The sequence below is a fragment of the Zalophus californianus genome, chromosome 4 (assembly GCF_009762305.2).
Source record: "Zalophus californianus isolate mZalCal1 chromosome 4, mZalCal1.pri.v2, whole genome shotgun sequence".
Taxonomy (NCBI): Eukaryota; Metazoa; Chordata; class Mammalia; order Carnivora; family Otariidae; genus Zalophus; species Zalophus californianus.
In genome coordinates this window covers 183,502,628-183,519,526 of record NC_045598.1, presented here as the reverse complement: position 1 = coordinate 183,519,526, position 16,899 = coordinate 183,502,628, and the positions used below count along the sequence as shown (strand labels likewise).

Here is a 16,899-nt window from a genome sequence, read left to right as displayed (position 1 = left end):
CCAGTACTGCTGGGCAGGGTAGGGGTGCAGGCTCCCCACGGGACCCCTGTGATACCAGCCCTGACTGGGAAGGCGGGGCGCCTCCATCCTGCTCCCTCGTAGCCTGCAGTGCGCAGTGGTAAGGAGGTGCAGAAAGTCCTGACACCGGCCCAGGCGGAGGGGGAAGGGTGTTTCGTTAACCTTGGGGTCGGGTGGAAGTCCTGGCTTCCGGTTCCGCAAAGGACAGCAGGGTTGGGGGGTGGGCCGCAGTGTGGTCCATGGGCTTCGGCTCTTGTAGGGCAGCTCTTATGCTGAGCTCAGTGCTGGGAGCAGGATCCCAGGGGAGGTGGAGGCGGCGTGGAGGGGCCAGGGCACTAGGGCCCCTGAGGGGAGAGAAAGGTTGGGCGCGCACGAGGTTTCTCTGTCTCCCTGTCTCCCTGGGATGCACGGCAAAAGGTCTGGAAGGATACACACCGAACTGCTCAGTGATGCCATTGTTCTAAAGGGGATGATAAGGGAGCTGTCTCTATTCTGTGGGGTTTTGTATTACTTAGGTGTTTTACAACGAGCACGTGTTCATACTGTAACTTCTGTCATGGATAATGACAATCATAAGAAGCTCTGCTATAGGACCAGGAGACCCGGAATGCCTGAATCCTATCTTGCTGTGGCCATCCGACCTTGGCCTCCCAGAGGAGGTGAACTTAGAACAGCAGAAAGGAAAGGCCGCCCTTCATTATATGCAGGGCCGGGCCGTCCTGTGAGCTGGCTGGAGTATGTGGCCTCCACTCAAGGCTGAGTTGACGCTCTTTGCCTCTTTACTCAAGGACCTGAAGATTTTGGGGGCGGTGTCCCTCAGGAGCAGGCCACCTTAAGCTGACACGTGTATTGCCTGTGGCCAGAGGAGGGGGTGGGATCTGTTCGCTCCCAGTGACCCTCCCCAGCGGCAAAGGGGCCTGACCAACCTCCCCAGACCTACGAGCCCCTTCATGACCTCCTTCAGGCAGTGGGGTCAGAGGCTCGCTCATCCCTGGGTCCCCAGGCAGGGCGGGGGTAAACAGGTACAAGTCAGAGGTCACGGACAGGATGTGGCTCTTCCTGGCCAGGACTGTCTGCAAGTCAGAGTTCAGAAATGAGGACTTGTTTGTGCAGTTATTTTAAGATTTCTTAATAGTACAGAGTAGCTGGTTGAAAACTGGCAAGTATTTCATCGAAATGGAACACTCAAACTCCAGACTTCTGTGATTTTCCTTGTATTGAACATGTGGTTTTCTCTTTGAATCCTTTTGTTGAGGATGAGTGCACAGTAATTGGACCTAAAAATGCATCCAAATTATAGCATCTTTATCAAAATTAGCTGACAACATAATTATGATTATATTTCAGGGTATAAGATACATTTTTCCATATTAGTCTCCTATAAAAATGAAAAGAGCTCCTTTGTTGTTATTTTGGTGGAATAACAATTCTTAATATTTTGGGGGATGCAGCCTGATTGGACACTTTCTTTGCATGTTTTGGCATTTTGCTGTTTATACCCTGCTTTATGAGCATCTCCAAAGAGTGCACGGTTTCCCTCCCGGTCGGAGGCTGGGGGGACAGTCACAGATTATGTTCCAGAGGGAACACTTTGTATTCTGTCTGGGCTTCCAGAACCAGCTGCTCTTAACCATACAAGCTTGCATCGGGGCGACTGGCTGGCTCAGTCGGTAGAGCGTTGTGACTCTTGGTCTCAGGGTTGTAAGTTCGAACCCCCCATTGGGTGTAGAGATTACTTAAAAATAAAATCTGAAAAAAAAAAAAGTAATACAAGACTGCATGGTTGGTGGCAAAACAGAGCCCAGCCACTGGTGCAGCTCAGGGGGCTAGTTGTGTGCTCCTGTTGGCGGTTGCGGGGCTGTGTTCCTGGGAAGGGCCATGTGGCACCGGGGCCTGGGTCCGGTGAAGCTGCGTTCCACCCTGACTCTGTGCTTCCCTGGCCGCAGGGCCGAGGGGAGGCCAGCCTCTCAGCTGCCCGGGTCCTGCAGGCTCGTCTCTGCCCACACCCACAGTGACGTGGTGGTCCTCCTGGGTCACGCGTCCTTATCTCCCCGGCTGCCCCTGGAAGCTCTGGGTCTAGTCTCCACCTCTCTAACAGAGCAGACGCGCTGCAGGCCTTGGGAAGCACGTGGGCCAGGGCCAGGTGCCACCCTGGCTGTCCCATGGTGTGGAATAGTCAGGTAGCAGACTGACAGTAGCCTCCCACACTTTGTCCTGCGTAGATGCAGAAGTCGTTTTATTTATCTGGTCTCCATATGGGGCCTGGTGTGCCTGTCGACTCAGCCACTCACAATATACTCTGAGGCCCCCCAAAATTATGCTCTGCTAAATGTCATAGGATTCCCTTTCTTCTGAGAGCGTCACCAAAATCAGTACCACGTAGAGGTCTGTTGGGAAGTGGCTTCATAGAAACCATATGATGCAGTTGGTGTGTGCCATGTCTGTGTCACCCTCCGTGGCGGGCCGCATGCTGGAACTGTCCCTGTGCCGTGGGGCCTCCGAGGGGCCCACCCATGGCCACTGCTCAGTACTCGGCTGGAATGAGCACGAAAGAAATTGATGGATGATGCTGGGATTATGCTCTCGGGGATGATTGTCATTTCAGACGCTATTGGCCCACAGTGAGTATTTTAGCCTAACTTGAAGGAACTCCCACTCAAGGTGTGTGGCCACACTCAGCTCATGTCAGAAGCAGGTGGCAAAGAGTCTGCTCTCTGTTTCCTGCCCACCATGACTCCGGCAAGCTGCTCTCCTCTCTCAGGCTCAGTGTCCTTGCCTGTAGAAGGGGCTTTGCAAACCCTTTTTTGCCTAAATCGTAGGATCGTGGTAGAGTCAGCAGGAAAGGAAGCACGTTGAAAACAACATGGCCTCGTATAAAGAAAAGAAGTGTTACTGTGGTCTCTTCCTGTTTGGGAAGGCTTTTGGGTTCCTTAGGAATAAAGCATTTCTTGGAAAAAAATAAAATATCGATTGACAGTATTCATGAGAGATTTTCATTGATGAAGCAATGTTCTGCTTCGTTAAATTTCTATTTCCTGTGTTGTTTGGTAGGGAAGAATTCTCTTAGGTCATTACTCCACCTGCTTGTTCATGGAGGAACCCTTCCTTTGGATCCAGAGGGAGATCTGTTCCTGCAGCCTCGGTGCCTTGCAGGGTTCTGTCCTCACTGTGGCCATGTCAGGTTGGCCCACTGCCTTTCTTTCAGGTCTCCTCTTCTGGTAGGGGAGTCTTGCTTCAAAGAGGAGGAGAAAAATGGGGTGGGGGAGAGCAGGGCAGTGGAGAGCAAGAAAGATTTTTGTCTTAAGCTGGGAAAAATAAGCATGTAGCGGTGGCAGAGAGGAAGAATTGGTGGTCTGGAGAAAGAAGCAGAAGTTTCTGGAACACTGTCACTGTGTGGGAGGGGTTGGGGTTCAGTGCCCACCGGCCACACGTATCAAGTGGCCTTCCAGGGCGGGTTGTGGGTGTGGTCCTCCCAGGTGCAGGCACTAGGGGTGCGTTGTCTTCAGAGAATTTTAAAGCAGTAACAACATTTAAATGTTGGCCTGCTTTTTTGTTTTTTTCATCTCCCTGAGCCACCGGTACTAAATAATGTTGGTGATAAAAGTGTGGCCTGCAGTGGGGTGGCCAGCTCCCATAGATTCCCCCCCCGCCAACACATGCACTTTCTGTGCCATTGCTGGTGTCAACCCTCATACCAACAGGGGCAAGGCTGGGTGGGTGGGGGAGGATGGAGGTGCGTGGGCAGGCGTGGTGGTGGAAGCTCATGGAAGTTGTCTTCTGGCGGCTTCATGTGGCATAGGTCAGCAGCCCAGTGTGAGGATGCGAGATGGGAGTGGAGCGGTACGAAACATTTGTTCATCGTCAACGGAGAGCAGATGGCCTAGAGATCATCTAGGATTGCCATATATCTGTCCAGCCTCCACAGAGAGCAGGTGGCCCGGAGACCTTGTATGACTGCCAGGCAGCGTCAGGAGTCCCCGTGAGGCTGATGAGGGTGAGGGGAAGCAGGCAGTGTGGGTGTAGATTTTTAGCTGTCCAGCGGCGTAGGTGAGGTGGGTGAGGGCACATGGTAGGTGGAGAGCTGGACAGAGTCAGGGCTGTGGTTTACAGCGTTCCCACTGCTGAGTAGGCAGGTTCGCTGCCTCTCCTAGTGCATTCCAGCAACTGAGAGGTTATTACTATTTCTCGAAGATCACCCCACTTTACAGCATTTAGGGACGGGGTTGGGAATGTAATCTGGGTTCGTCTGGCTTTAAAGCCACTGTCTTTTCCATCATACCAGTTCTTCTTTGCACTGTTAAAAAAAGATCTAGCTTTTAATTAGTTTTTTGATCCTAAATTTAATATTCCTCTATGTACCTACAATTATCTTAGACTCAGAAAGGAGCCTTTTCCCATTACATCTTCCTGCCTAGTATAATGGGATGAAAATAATGGACTATTAGTAAATACTTGTGAACGGTGGTAATGCTTTCAAATAGGAATTAAGTGGCTTAAAAAAAATCAACAGATTCCCATTCTTCTTGTTTTTAGTCCCTGTGCCAGCCAGCGAAAGGTGTCTTGGCTCTTGAGAAATGCTGTTTTGATCAATTTTCCCTTGTACCTAATTTGAGAGAGCCTAGCTAGAGCACTTAATTGCTGTCATTGAGGTTCATGCATTTGAAGGTTGGATTTTGGTTTTGCAGTTTCCTACTTGTTTATTTTACCTTGCCATGTCAGTGCTGGAATCTGGGCTGTTGGGTAGATTTGGGTAACGGTTTGGGGTGGGGGTTTCCCAAAATAGACACTATCTGGAAGGACTGAGGTTTTGAAGTTCTGAAGAAAGAATTTTCTGGCAACTGGGGCCACCTGAAGTTAAAAGGGAGCTGCCTGGCCTGGAGGTGTCCACGAGAGGGACACAGTGTGTCGGAGACTGGCCATGGCTCAAAAGGGCAGCCTTCGGTATTTTTCTTTGGCAATTGGAAGCAATTGTTGTTTTCGTTAAGATGAAATAACATCGTTTGCTTTTTTTTTTTCTTACAGAAAACACGGCCATCTTCATGTGCAAATGTTGTAACCTTTTCTCACCTAGCCAGTCGGAGCTGCTGTCCCATGTTTCTGAGAAGCACACAGAAGAAGGGGTTAATGTTGATGAAATCATCATTCCCCTCAGACCTCTGAGTACTCCTGAGCCCACCAACCCAAGCAAAAGCGGAGATGGTAAGGGGCCTGGGGTACCGGGTGAGGGGGCCATGGCCACGGATGTGCCCATTGGTGACAGTAGTGGTGATTTGCTCGCATGTACTTTGATGCTGGGTTTCTGTTTGGTGGGCACAGAAACTGAGAACATTCACATTTCCCACAGTTAGTACTTGTCCAATGATATAGGTCTGCTCAAATAAGAGTGTGTTTTTGAATTCACCGAGCCTGGCCTCTGTGGGTGCTTCTCCAGCGCCTGGCTGTAGAAGGAGGAATGAACGAATGGAGGAAGGAAGGAGCGCATGAGACAAGGTGATGCCTCCCACAGTGCAGAAAGCATGAGCTTGTCAGATGAGTGCGGGTTTAACCCGGCCCTAGGACCTGCGGGCTGCATTACCTGAAGCAAACGACATGACTTCTCTGAGCCTCCCTGAGCTTATCTGACAAATTAAGATAAATATGCCTGTCACAGGTGGGCGCTGGGGATGAAGCCAGGGGATATACCTGTGGTGCCGGATGACGCCCGCACAGAAGACAATAAAGGGAAGCTATTATAACATAGGTGATTAATGTGTAAGAATATACAACCTGAGACACAGCATTTCTGAACCGAGCGTGTAAACCTGGAAAAAGGATTTCAGTGGCGAAGCTTTGATTCGCACAGAATCCTTTGTGTTTGCAGCCAGTGTGTGGAGTGAGATCCATCTTGTGTGCAGTGTCCAGACATCTCCCACTGAATGGCATCTGATGCGGCAGGCAGCTGGCTTAGAGAAACCATCGAGGCACTGTAATTAGGTCCCCACAGACAAAGAAAATATGTAGTAGAGCAAACAGCAGTTTAAAAAAGCCCCCAGAAAACTATTTTTGTATGATGAGGGACAACAGCCAGTCTCCTGTGCAGAAGGATAGTGTTCCATCACAGCATTCATTAGCCACACTGATAACCGATTGCTCTTTCCTGGGAATATTCAGACTGGCATTTCTAACCAGGCTGGCTTATTGATCATCTGTCTGACATTGTTAACAAGGAGAGACTCCAGGCAAAAAATGTTTTGGTTAATGAGTCCCTCTGGCCATTCCCAGGGAGCCCAGAGAAATACACCTGACAGAGGATTAAGTTGTTGAGAAGTTCCACTGGTTACTGTTGGTCGCGTGAGATGAAACCAAGAAAACCCAGCACTTGAAACCAGTGGTGGCGAATGAGGAGAAGCAGGAGTATTCGTGTCTTCCTCACTAGCAGCCTGGTGTGGTGGGTCCACGGCATTTCAGCCCTGTCATGGGCCTCATGAATGGATCTGTCCTCTCCCCGCTTTGAGAAAGCAAGTCTGAGGTGGGAAGTGACACGTAATCACATCTCAAACCAGTAGTGCACATTTGAGTCTCTTTGCTTTGGGGAAAAGGAGCGGGGGAGGGAGGTCAATTGGGTGTTAAGAATCTACCAGTTGGCTGATTAAAAATGGGCAAAAGACCTGAACAGACGTTTTCCCAAAGAAGGCATACAGATAACCAACAGGTGCATGACAAGATGCTCAGTGTCACTAACCATCAGGGAAATGCAAGTCAAAACTGCAGTGAGCTCTCACCTCGCACCTGTTGGGAATGGCTGTGTCCTTAGGAAGACGACATAATAAGTGCTGGCGAGGATGTAGAGAAAAGGGACCTGTTCCCAATTCCTGTTGGCAGGAATGTAAACTGGTACAGCCACTGTGGAAAACAGGATGGAGGTTCCTCAAAAAAGTAGAGATAGAATTATCTTTGATAATCTATCAAATAATATCATGATCCAGCAATCTCATTTCTGGAAATATATCCAAAGGAAATGAGATCAATATCGTGGAGAGATATCCATACCCCCATGTTCTTTCCAACTTTATTCACAATAGATAACCTAAGTGTCAGCCGATAAATGGATACAGAATGGATACAGAAAGTCTCTCTCTCTCTCTCTCTCTCTCTCTCTCTCTCACACACACACACACACACACACACAGGAGTATTATTCAACCATGCCAAAGGAGGAAATCCTGCCATTTGCAACATGGGCGAATCTGGAAGACATTATCCTAAGTGAAATAAGCTAGACACAGAAAGACAAATATTGTATGATCTCACATATATGTAGAATCTAAAATAACTGAATTCATAGAACCAAAGAGTAGAACGGTGGTTGCCAGGGAGTCGGGGGAATGGGGAGATAGTAGTCAAGAGGTACAAACTTTGAGCTGAATAAGTTCTGGGGATCTAATGTGGGGCTTCTAGTTAACAATACTGTATTATATACTTGAAGTTGCTGACAGAGTAGATCGTAAGTGTTCTCACCAAAAGAAAAAAATGGTTGCTATTGTTGACTGTGGTGAGCATTTCACAGTGTACATGTATATTTAAATCATCTTGTATACCTTAAAAAAGTATATTGTATAAACTATATAGAATTTTGGTTTGTCAGTCATGCCTTAGTAAAGCTGGAAAAAAAAAAGAATCTGCCTAATGCCAGGGCCCTCACAGTTCAGCCACCTCGCCCTCTGCCACCCAGTCTGGGGGGGTGAGTAAGGCTCATCCATCCAGACCTCCCTGGAGGACTCCCGATGACGTCCACATTCCATAGCTGAGTGGTTAAGATACATCGGCCTTCCAAAGAGTGTGGCTGCATGGACAGATGGAACAAGAGCTTTGGTCAGAAACTTTGACTGTTGCCTCTGGGGTTGAGCATCTATAAACTCAGAAGAGGGGATAATCTCTTGTAAAATTCATATGGCAGATAGAAGTCACATGAATTAATGGGTTGAGAACTTTGAGAAAGGTGGTTACAAAGTTTTAATTTTGTTTTTATTCAGCTTTGCTTATTAAGATTTTTCTTCCAACTAAAATGAAATGTGAATGAGATGAAATAATTTGAATTTTTCATTTCATTATAAATAATGAGCAAATGATAAGAGAACAGGTAGATCTCCTCCTGAAATCCTGTGCATCAGTGGTTTCTGATACGCGTATGCTGACTTCCACCCTTGCCCTTGTTACTGATGTTAGTGAAAGGTAGGGCTGCCAGCTCAGGAGGCCATCGGGGCCGCCTCTTCCTTGAGACCCACCCTTCTCTTCGTCTCCTGAACAGCCAGCCCACCAGGCCCGTCCCCCCTGCAGCCGTGGTCCATCCTCAGTGGGGGTGACCGTGTGTTCTTTCTCCCCCTCATTGCATGAATACGGTGATTTATGTGGATGGATTTTCATACCCTGAACCACTCTTACTTACGTTCCTGGGATACATTCCACTTGGTCATATTGCATAATCCTTTTTCTTGTGCTGCTGGAGCTGGTTTGCCTAGGACATTGATGAAGAAATTTGAGTTTGTATTCAGAGATCTTATGTAGGGTCATTTCTCTGATGTCTTTGGTTTTAGAATCAGGGTAATAATGGCCTCCCAGAATGAGTTGGGACGTGTCCCTTCCTCCTCTGTTTTTTGGAAGATCTTTGAAGTGTTGGTGTTATTTCTTCTTAAACGTTAGATAGAATTCACTGGTGAAGCCCTTTAGTTCTGGGCTTTGGGTGGGAAGTTTCTGGATTACCGATTCAGTTTCTTTGCTTGCAACAGGTACATGAATATTTTCTGTTGCTTCTTGAATTCCTTTCAGTGGTATGTAGAAATTTTCCATTTCATCAAAGTTCTCTGATTTGTTGGCATATAATTACTTGTTCATAGTATCCCTGAGAATTAAAAAAAAAATTTTTTTTGTAAGATGAGCAGTAATGTTCCATCTTTCATTCTTGATTTTAGCTATTTGATTCTTACCTCTTTTTTCTTGGTGAGTTTAGCTAAAAGTTTGACAGTTTTTTGATTTTTATCTTTTGTTTTTCTGTTTAATTTTTACTTTTTGTCCTTCTGCTTGCTGTGCATTTGGTTTGCTTCTGTTTTCTCTGGTTTCTTGGGTTGGAAGAATAGGCTACTGATTGGAGATCTTTCTATGTCTCACACAGGCATTTACAGCTTTGTGAACCTGCTCTCACTGAATCCCACAAATGTTTGTATGTCGTGTTTTCCTTTTGATCATCTCAACATTATTTCCTAATTTCCCTGATGATATCCTCTTTGACCTATTCGTTATTTCGGAGCGCCATTTAATTTCCATGAATTTTTGAGTTTCACGAATTTCTTTCTGTTATTTCTTTTCTAAAATTAAATTTTGATTGGCATACATGATTACATTAGTGTCAAGGTATATAAAGTAGTGATTCGATATTCTTATACATTATGAGATGATCACCACAGTGGCCCTAGTCACCATCTGCCACTGAAGTTATTACAATATTATCGATTATCTTTCCTATGCTGTACTTTTTTCTTTTTTTAAAGATTTTTAAAATTTATTCATTAGAGCAGGAGCAAGAGCAGGAGCAGGGGAAGGGTCAGAGGGAGAGGGAGAAGTAGACTCCCCACTGAGCAGGGAGCCCCATGTGGGGCTTGATCCCATCCTGGGATCATGACCCAAGCTGAAGGCAGATGCTTAACCGACTGAGCCACCCAGGCGCCCCTTCATTGCTGTACTTTTCATCCCCATGACTTAGTTATTTTATAACTGGAACTTTATACCTCTTAATCCCCTTCATGTATTTCACCCATCCCCCATCCCTCTCCCTCTGGCAACCACCAGTTTGTCCTTTGTAACAATGAGTCGGTTTCTGTTTTGTTTTTGTTTTTTTTAGATTCCATATGTAAGTGAAATCATATGGTATTTATCTTTCTCTTTCACACTTATTTTACTTAGCATAATACTCCCTAGGTTTATCTGCTGTCGCAAATGGCAAGATTTCATTATTTTTTATGGTTCAGAAATATTCCAGTGTGTGTGTGTGTGTGTGTGTGTGTGTGTGTGTGTGTGTGTGTGTGTACACACACATACAAAACACATCTTTTTTTCCCATTCATCTGTCGGGGGACACACAGGCTGCTTTTGTATCTTGGCTATTGTAAATAATGCTGCAATGAACAAAGATGTGCGTATATTTTTTCAAATTAGTGTTTTTGTTTTCTTCAATGCCTAGAAGTAGAATTTCTGGATTGTAGGGTAGTTCTATTTTTAATTGTTTTAATTGTTTGAGAAGCCTCCATACTGTTCTCCAGAGGGGCTGCACCAGCTTGCATTCTTGCCAGCAGTGTAAGAGGGTTCCCCTTTCTTCACATCCTTGCCAACGCTTGCTATTTCCTATCTTTTTAATAATAGCCATTCTGACAGGTATGAGGTGGTATCTCGCTGTAGTTTTGGTTTGCATTTCCCTGATGACGAGTGATGTTGAGCATCTTTTCATGTGTCTGTTGGCCATCTGCATGTCGTCTTTGGGAAAATGTCTGTTCATGTCTTCTGCCCATTTCTTAATTGGGTTTTTTTTTTATTTTGTTACTCACTTGTAGAAGTTGTTTATTTCTAATTTCAGCCCACATACTTTGTATGTATGTGTTTGAGCCCTTAACATGTTTATTGAGACTTGATTTATGGCCTAACATGTGGTTTGTCTCGGAGAATGTTCCACGTGCAGTTGAGAAGAATTTGTAGTCTGCTGTTGGTGGTGGTACATGCTCATAGATAAGTATTAGGTTTTGCTGGTTTATACTGCTGTCCGTGTCTTCCGTTTCCTTGGTGCTGCCCAGATTTTATAATTGAGGAATATGTGGCTCAGAGACTGTGGAGGCCTTACCACCACCTGCTCACAGTTACCTAGTTAGTAGGTGGGACAGTGGGATTTGCACCCAGCTGCTCTGACAGCATTTGCCTGCTCTTGTACTGCTCTGGGTGTAATCAGATTCTTACTACGAAGCTGCTTTAAAAATTATTTTCCTTTATTAACTAATTTATTTTTGACTTAAATTTTTCTTGAACACATTTCCTCTCTTTGTGTGTGTGTGTATACTGGAAGATTAGTTGCCTGTACAGTTTAATTTTTAAAAATATTTAAGACTTTAATTAAACTCAGACTCTTAATACGAGAACATTTCTTCAAAAGTCTTTCATTAAGAACTCCAAGTCCTCCTTTTTCTCTCTGTGTGAGTCCGTAAAATTTGAGGCTTCCAGAAGCTTAGTTTCTCTCTAATGATTTCTATTCAGGTTTAACCTTCACAGTTCATTTTAAGTTGAGAGATACTTGAAATGATTTAATTAAACCTTTAACTGAGTAGTAACTGATTGATTATTTTGGTCTCCCTTTATAACATGCAGGTTCCTAAATCCTTTGGTTTATTTTATAGCCTTTTAATCTGTTTTGCTCATGTAGGAAGCAGTCTGCCTAAGAACCTTTCATTTTCTCCTCTCTTCCCCATCAGATCTCTGGCTGTGGTCCAAGAAAAAAATGTGTGTGTGAGTGTGTGGTTGTGTCTGAGAATGTGCGTGGGTGTGTGTTTGGGTGTGAGTGGTGTGTGAGGGTGCATGCACATATTCGTTCATCCCGATGGCGGCTGGGATGGGTGGCCTGCTGGAGCTGTAATTCACGGGGGTCCGTGGAGAGCCTTGTTTGGTCTTCTATCTTCTTTCCCTTTCAGACCTTCCATAGGAACTCTTCTCCTTTTATCTCTGCCTTCCCTCGCACCCCACTTCTTTATTCAGTCACCATGCACCTGTCAGATGCTCAGGCGCTCTGCTAGGTGCTGACAGCGCAGGGCACATGGGGCATTCTTCCTGATGGCTCCACCTCTTGGCTGCTGGGCGGCCAGTAGGCAGAGGCAGTGATGCAGGGCAGCAGAGAAAGCACTTCTCTGGGGTCAAGGATTGGCCGCTAAAGAGGGGGTCACAGAGTCTAGTCTGAGGGTGGAAGTTGGCGTCTAAATTTAAATCTCTGTGTTGTCTCTCCTGGACATCTACCACGGCCAGGGTCATTCTGAGTGTACCAGGCATTGCTGTACTCAGTGTTCCAGAAACCACTGAAACCTGGGTCTCTATTCTGCTCCGGCAGCAGCGTAGGGCTAAAGAGCACCCATCCCGGACTGAGGGAGACTCCTATTCCAGGCCTGGAGCTGTCCTATGAATGCCACGGCTGGGGCTGACACACAGGGTGCTTTTGTGCGGGTTACAAAGAGGTGCCCCCATTCTGGGCTGGTGAATTAGTAACAGGCTTTCTTTCTGGGCGAACGAGCAGAAAACATGGTCAGGTTGGATGCAGCTGGTGCCCAGTGCTCAGCCTGGCTCGTGGAGCATGGCCCAGGTATCGGCCCCCACCTGCCGTCCGTAGTGCCTCGAGAAGGGCTCCGCCTGCACCACACCTGTGGAGGCCCTGCTGGTGACATCGGCAAATGGATTTTGTCATCTGCAAAGGGACGTAAGATGCCGGCCTTTTTTTTTTTGGAAAAGGTGATGAGATAAATACATGTTGATACATGATGCCTTAGTATGTGGTACGCACACCATGTACTTTGTAGCCTCCTGCTTCTGTTTCATCCATCTGTTGCCTGGGTCAAGAGTCGATCACACTGAGGCTTGTAGCTCGGTGACACTGTTGTCATTTTCCTGCAGAGTGTAGAGGAGAGGTCAAATCGTATTATTGTATTATTTCTGTGCTCTGAAATTAACTGAATGGACAGAAATGTGAAGTTCACCGGCTCCGAGGCAAATGGTGGGTTCAAAGCCTAGCTCTGCCACTTATGTTTTCTTTGTCTTGGGGCCACTTGATTAATCTTCTCCAACCTCAGCGTCTTCTTCCATACAGTGGGCGTAATACTGATGCTTCGGGCCGAGCTTCGATGGGGAAGTGCCCATGAAGGGCTTCGCGGGGCGCTTGCACTGTACGTGCTCGCTACTTCCTCACTGTTGCTGTTGTTTGCGGGACATTTCCACCTTGTTACTGGTACCTCCACGGGGAGCAGGCGTGGGTGCCTTCGGCCTCCCTGATGCCCCGTGTTACAGGGCCAGCTGCCGTCTGTCCTGTGGAGGGGCTGCTGCATTCCCCATAAACCTCAAAGGCTCACTCTCCCTCGTTTCTGATGAATAATTCATTGTCTTCCCATGGCTTCCTGGGCTTGTTGGAAGTAAATGTCAGGGAGAGTGCCTGTCAGGCCCAGCAGGGGTAGAGTTTTGGGATTTGCCTAAATTCTTGAGTTGGTGTGACTGGATTGAGCTGCAGAGTGAGGATGCTGGCTTTATCCCTGGTCTCCAGCATCATGAAATGTGGATGCCCCTAAATCCGTGTTGGCTTTCTTGGTGTGTGAGAAACTTCAAGATGAAGAAATCAAGGGAAGAGTGCTATAGGGAACAAGAGCAGGTGTGCAGTCAGGAATCACATGGTGTGGCAGCCGGCCGAGTGGGAAGGTAATAGTTGCTTCAGGGAAATTGTCCAAGTCACAGTTTTAATGAGGATGGCCATAATAATAAGCAGTTGCCATTTATTGATCACCTTCTAAGTACTATGCTCAGCATTTTAATGGATGGCTTTTATTTATAGGGGACTATAAAACAGACAGTTTTGTGTTTATTTTTCATACGAGAGACGGCAGCTTGGGGGGGATTTAACTCGGGACGTCTGGTCTTCTGGTCTTGCCGCTGGTGTTCTCTGCACTGCGGCGCTGGCTCTTTCCACATGTCCAGAGCCGACCTGAGGGCCGCATGACCCAGCGGGAAGAGCCGGGCAGGGGAGAGAGAAACCCGGATCCTGGCTCTGTGAGCTCAGCAGTAGATTCTGGAAAACATGCCAAGCCCTTTGAACCTTCGAGTCCCTTATTTCTTTTCCTTTTGAGGAAATTAACATTTGCAGCATCCATCTGTGAAGGTTTTTATGGGGATAAAATGAGATAAGAACTGGGAAAGGGCCTTGCATCCTTGAGGGATGTACAAATAAAGGGCTTACGTTACTAGAGTTTTAGTCACGTGGAGCTATTTTTTTCATGGTGCTCATGTTGTCTTTTGATTGAATTAAAAAACCTTTGGCTGATTCTTTGTGTCCCTTGCCAGTTTTGGCCTTGGATCTGCAAGGACGATTCTCTTGACTGTGAGGAAGTCGTCCTCAAACTATGGCATCGGGACAGGGCTGATAGGTTGCGTGGTGGCTCGCCTCTCTCTTCCTTTTGGAAACTGTGGACGCAGGAAATGGCTGCTTTTTCTGCCATCAGACCATGTGTATTTACTTATTAAATGTCTCCTGCATCTCCAGCTCTGTTTGCCATCCTTGGGCTCTGGGAATTCACCCTCAGGATGTGTAACAGGTGGGGAAAGAGGGAAGCACACAGCCTGAGGCTGTGTCATCGGTGTGCACAGCACGCGTGCCTCACACTGTCAACGCAAGACCAGCTGGGTCCGCCTCGTGGAGGAGGACCTGAGGGTTTGAATGGGGCCTGGGGTCTGACTGGGGTGCAGGAGGTGGGCACAGACGGGGGCGGAGCAGTACAGGTACATAAAAAGACTGGGATTATTTGTGCGAATTTAGGGAGGTCTGGAACATTGCTGAGCACTTGAGAGAGAGCACAGCTGTGCGTGCGTGTGCATGTTGAGCCATGTGAGGAAGGACCTAGACAGCCGGGTCTGAGTGTTGTGAACGATGGAATGTTCTAGAGCGAGGTAGTGAGACAAGGAGGACCAGAGCAGGAGGCTGTGGTCTGGGGGCCATGTGTAGGGATCTGGGTGGTGGCAAAGAACGGAGAGGGGGTTTAGTCGGCAGATGTCTTTAGGACAAATCAGAGTTCCCAGACAGACGGAACCAGGGAATTCACGGAGGAGGAAGGGGAATGGAAGGCAAGCCCATTCCAGGGTTTTGATTGAGAGGTTACAAGATTTCCCTTGCCCAGTTCCAGAGTCCTCAGCAGTTCTGTGAAATGTTTGTGTTTGTAGTTGACGGCAGCAACTCGTTTTCCACGCTTTTAAATTATTCCAAGTTCATTTATGAATATTTCATTTTTCGCTAACTAATTGGTCTTGAGCATCTGCATTATGGATGTAGCAAGATGTAAGATTAGTTTTGTCACCGTCGTATTAGAGGATTTCCAAAGCTTTCAGGGCTGATTTTGTGTTTCTTCCTTGACAGCCAGATTGTGCACGGCTCGCTGGTTTAACCTACCCAGATTTATTGGTGCCCGCTGTGCAGGATACCAGGTTAGGTGCTGGGTGTAACAGAGAGTCGGGGCTAGGGCTCTGCCTGCAGGGTGTCCCCCGTCTGCGGGGAGAGAGACGCACGGCGGCAGAGTCTCACACCCTCTGGCACGTCTCCGAGGAGAGAACGCTAGGTGTCCTGTGTGTGCTGAACCCCAGGTTAGGGGCACAGTTGCCCACAAGACTGCTGACCCCACCCACAAGCTTGGGAGTCCCCGGGGCCACCCTTACTCGAACCAGCTAGCTGCAAATTTGGAGGACCCCAAGGACTCCCTCCAGTTCTGTAATTTGCTAGAATGATTCACAGAACTCAGAAAAGCACTATACTTAACGATTACCATTTTATACAAAAAGTGGAGAGGTCAGAACCAGCCACAGGGAGAGATGCATGGGTCAAGTCTGGGATTGGGAGGGTTCTAGACGTGGAGCTTTTGGTCATCTTTCTCCCCCCGTGGAGTTCTGGATGCTCTTGCCTTCTTCCTGCTATATTATGTGACAGGACTCAAGTATTCCCAATCAGGGATGCTCACCTCAGCCTTCGGTGTCCAGCTCAATGACACACTGCCCACGTGCCTGGTCTTCAGTCCCTCGCTCCCGTGGGTTCAGATGAATACCTCTGTTCTCTGGTTCCTCCAGAGGTCAGAACTGCTCTGACTTGTCAGAGAGCCCCGTCATAAATCACGTTGTTAGACTGTCGGTGGCCCCAGCCCCCGCGCAAACAGGCACTCCTATCAGGCAGGACCTTCTGGGGCCCTAGAGGTCACCCCCAGTAGCTGAGGGCAGAGGCCAGACCGCTCTGGGTAAGGTTCCTCCTTCACCACACCTGCATCCTTGGAGCCTTTCAGAGGAGGAAGGCTGATCTGCCCAGCAGGATGCAGAGGCCTTCTCGGAGGTTGGGCCTGGGCCACGGACTTCCATAACCTGTTTCTGCAGCTTAGCTGACGTGACGTGTGTCAGGTATCTGAGGGCCTCGCCACTGATCCTGCTCCTCTGCTCCTCATTGCTGCTTCGGTAATTTGCACAAGTACATGCTGTTATGCAGACTAACAGGAGAGAAGTCTCAGTGACTGTGAGGTCAGCCGCTTGTCCTCACTGTGCGTTCCTCTCCTTGCCACCCGCCCCAACCTCCCATAGCTGTCGGCTGGCTCTTGGGTTTACACAGCTGTTGTTCTCCCCTGTAAAATCCGGTGCAGGCAGCGGGATCCAAGCGTCTCGTGCCCTTGTTTGTCTCATCTGGTCTCTTCTGCCTTCCTGTTGCTAAGTACTTTTCCCTCCCCTGTTCCCCCACCCCCCCACCTCCAGCACGCGCCTCGACAGAGCGGGAAGGCAGTCACTGTGCACTGTGCTGGCTGCCCTGGCCCAGGAGGGCTCCGGTTTGGCTCTCTTGGTCATTGTTGACCAACCCCCCTTGGCCCTGCACCTCTGCAGAAGCTCTGCCCCTGCAATCCCCCTACCTCTTCCCCCATTCTGGTGCATGATCTCCCTGAGTTCTTGGGGACCCCGCGTCAAAGCAGGCTCCTTTGTCCAGACCGCACATTGTCATGCCACTCTTTCCCTTCAGACTCTGCTCCAGAACCTTCCTGCCTTCCTCTCTCCTCTGGTCTCCCTGTCTGGTTTGGGAGCACAGCAATCTACTGAAAGGGTCCTCAT

General features: G+C 47.9%; 1 protein-coding gene across 3 annotated transcripts in view; it reads left to right on the top strand.

Moving 5' to 3' along the window:
- The window catches only part of ZFAT (zinc finger and AT-hook domain containing), a 196,828-nt gene that overhangs the window by 26,800 nt on the left and 153,129 nt on the right, over positions 1–16,899 (top strand). For all 3 annotated transcript variants that reach the window (XM_027611408.2, XM_027611419.2, XM_027611444.2), the window contains exon 2: positions 5,041–5,217. In XM_027611408.2, coding sequence (XP_027467209.1) covers positions 5,041–5,217 — 177 coding nt within the window. The remainder of the gene's footprint in view (positions 1–5,040; positions 5,218–16,899) is intronic.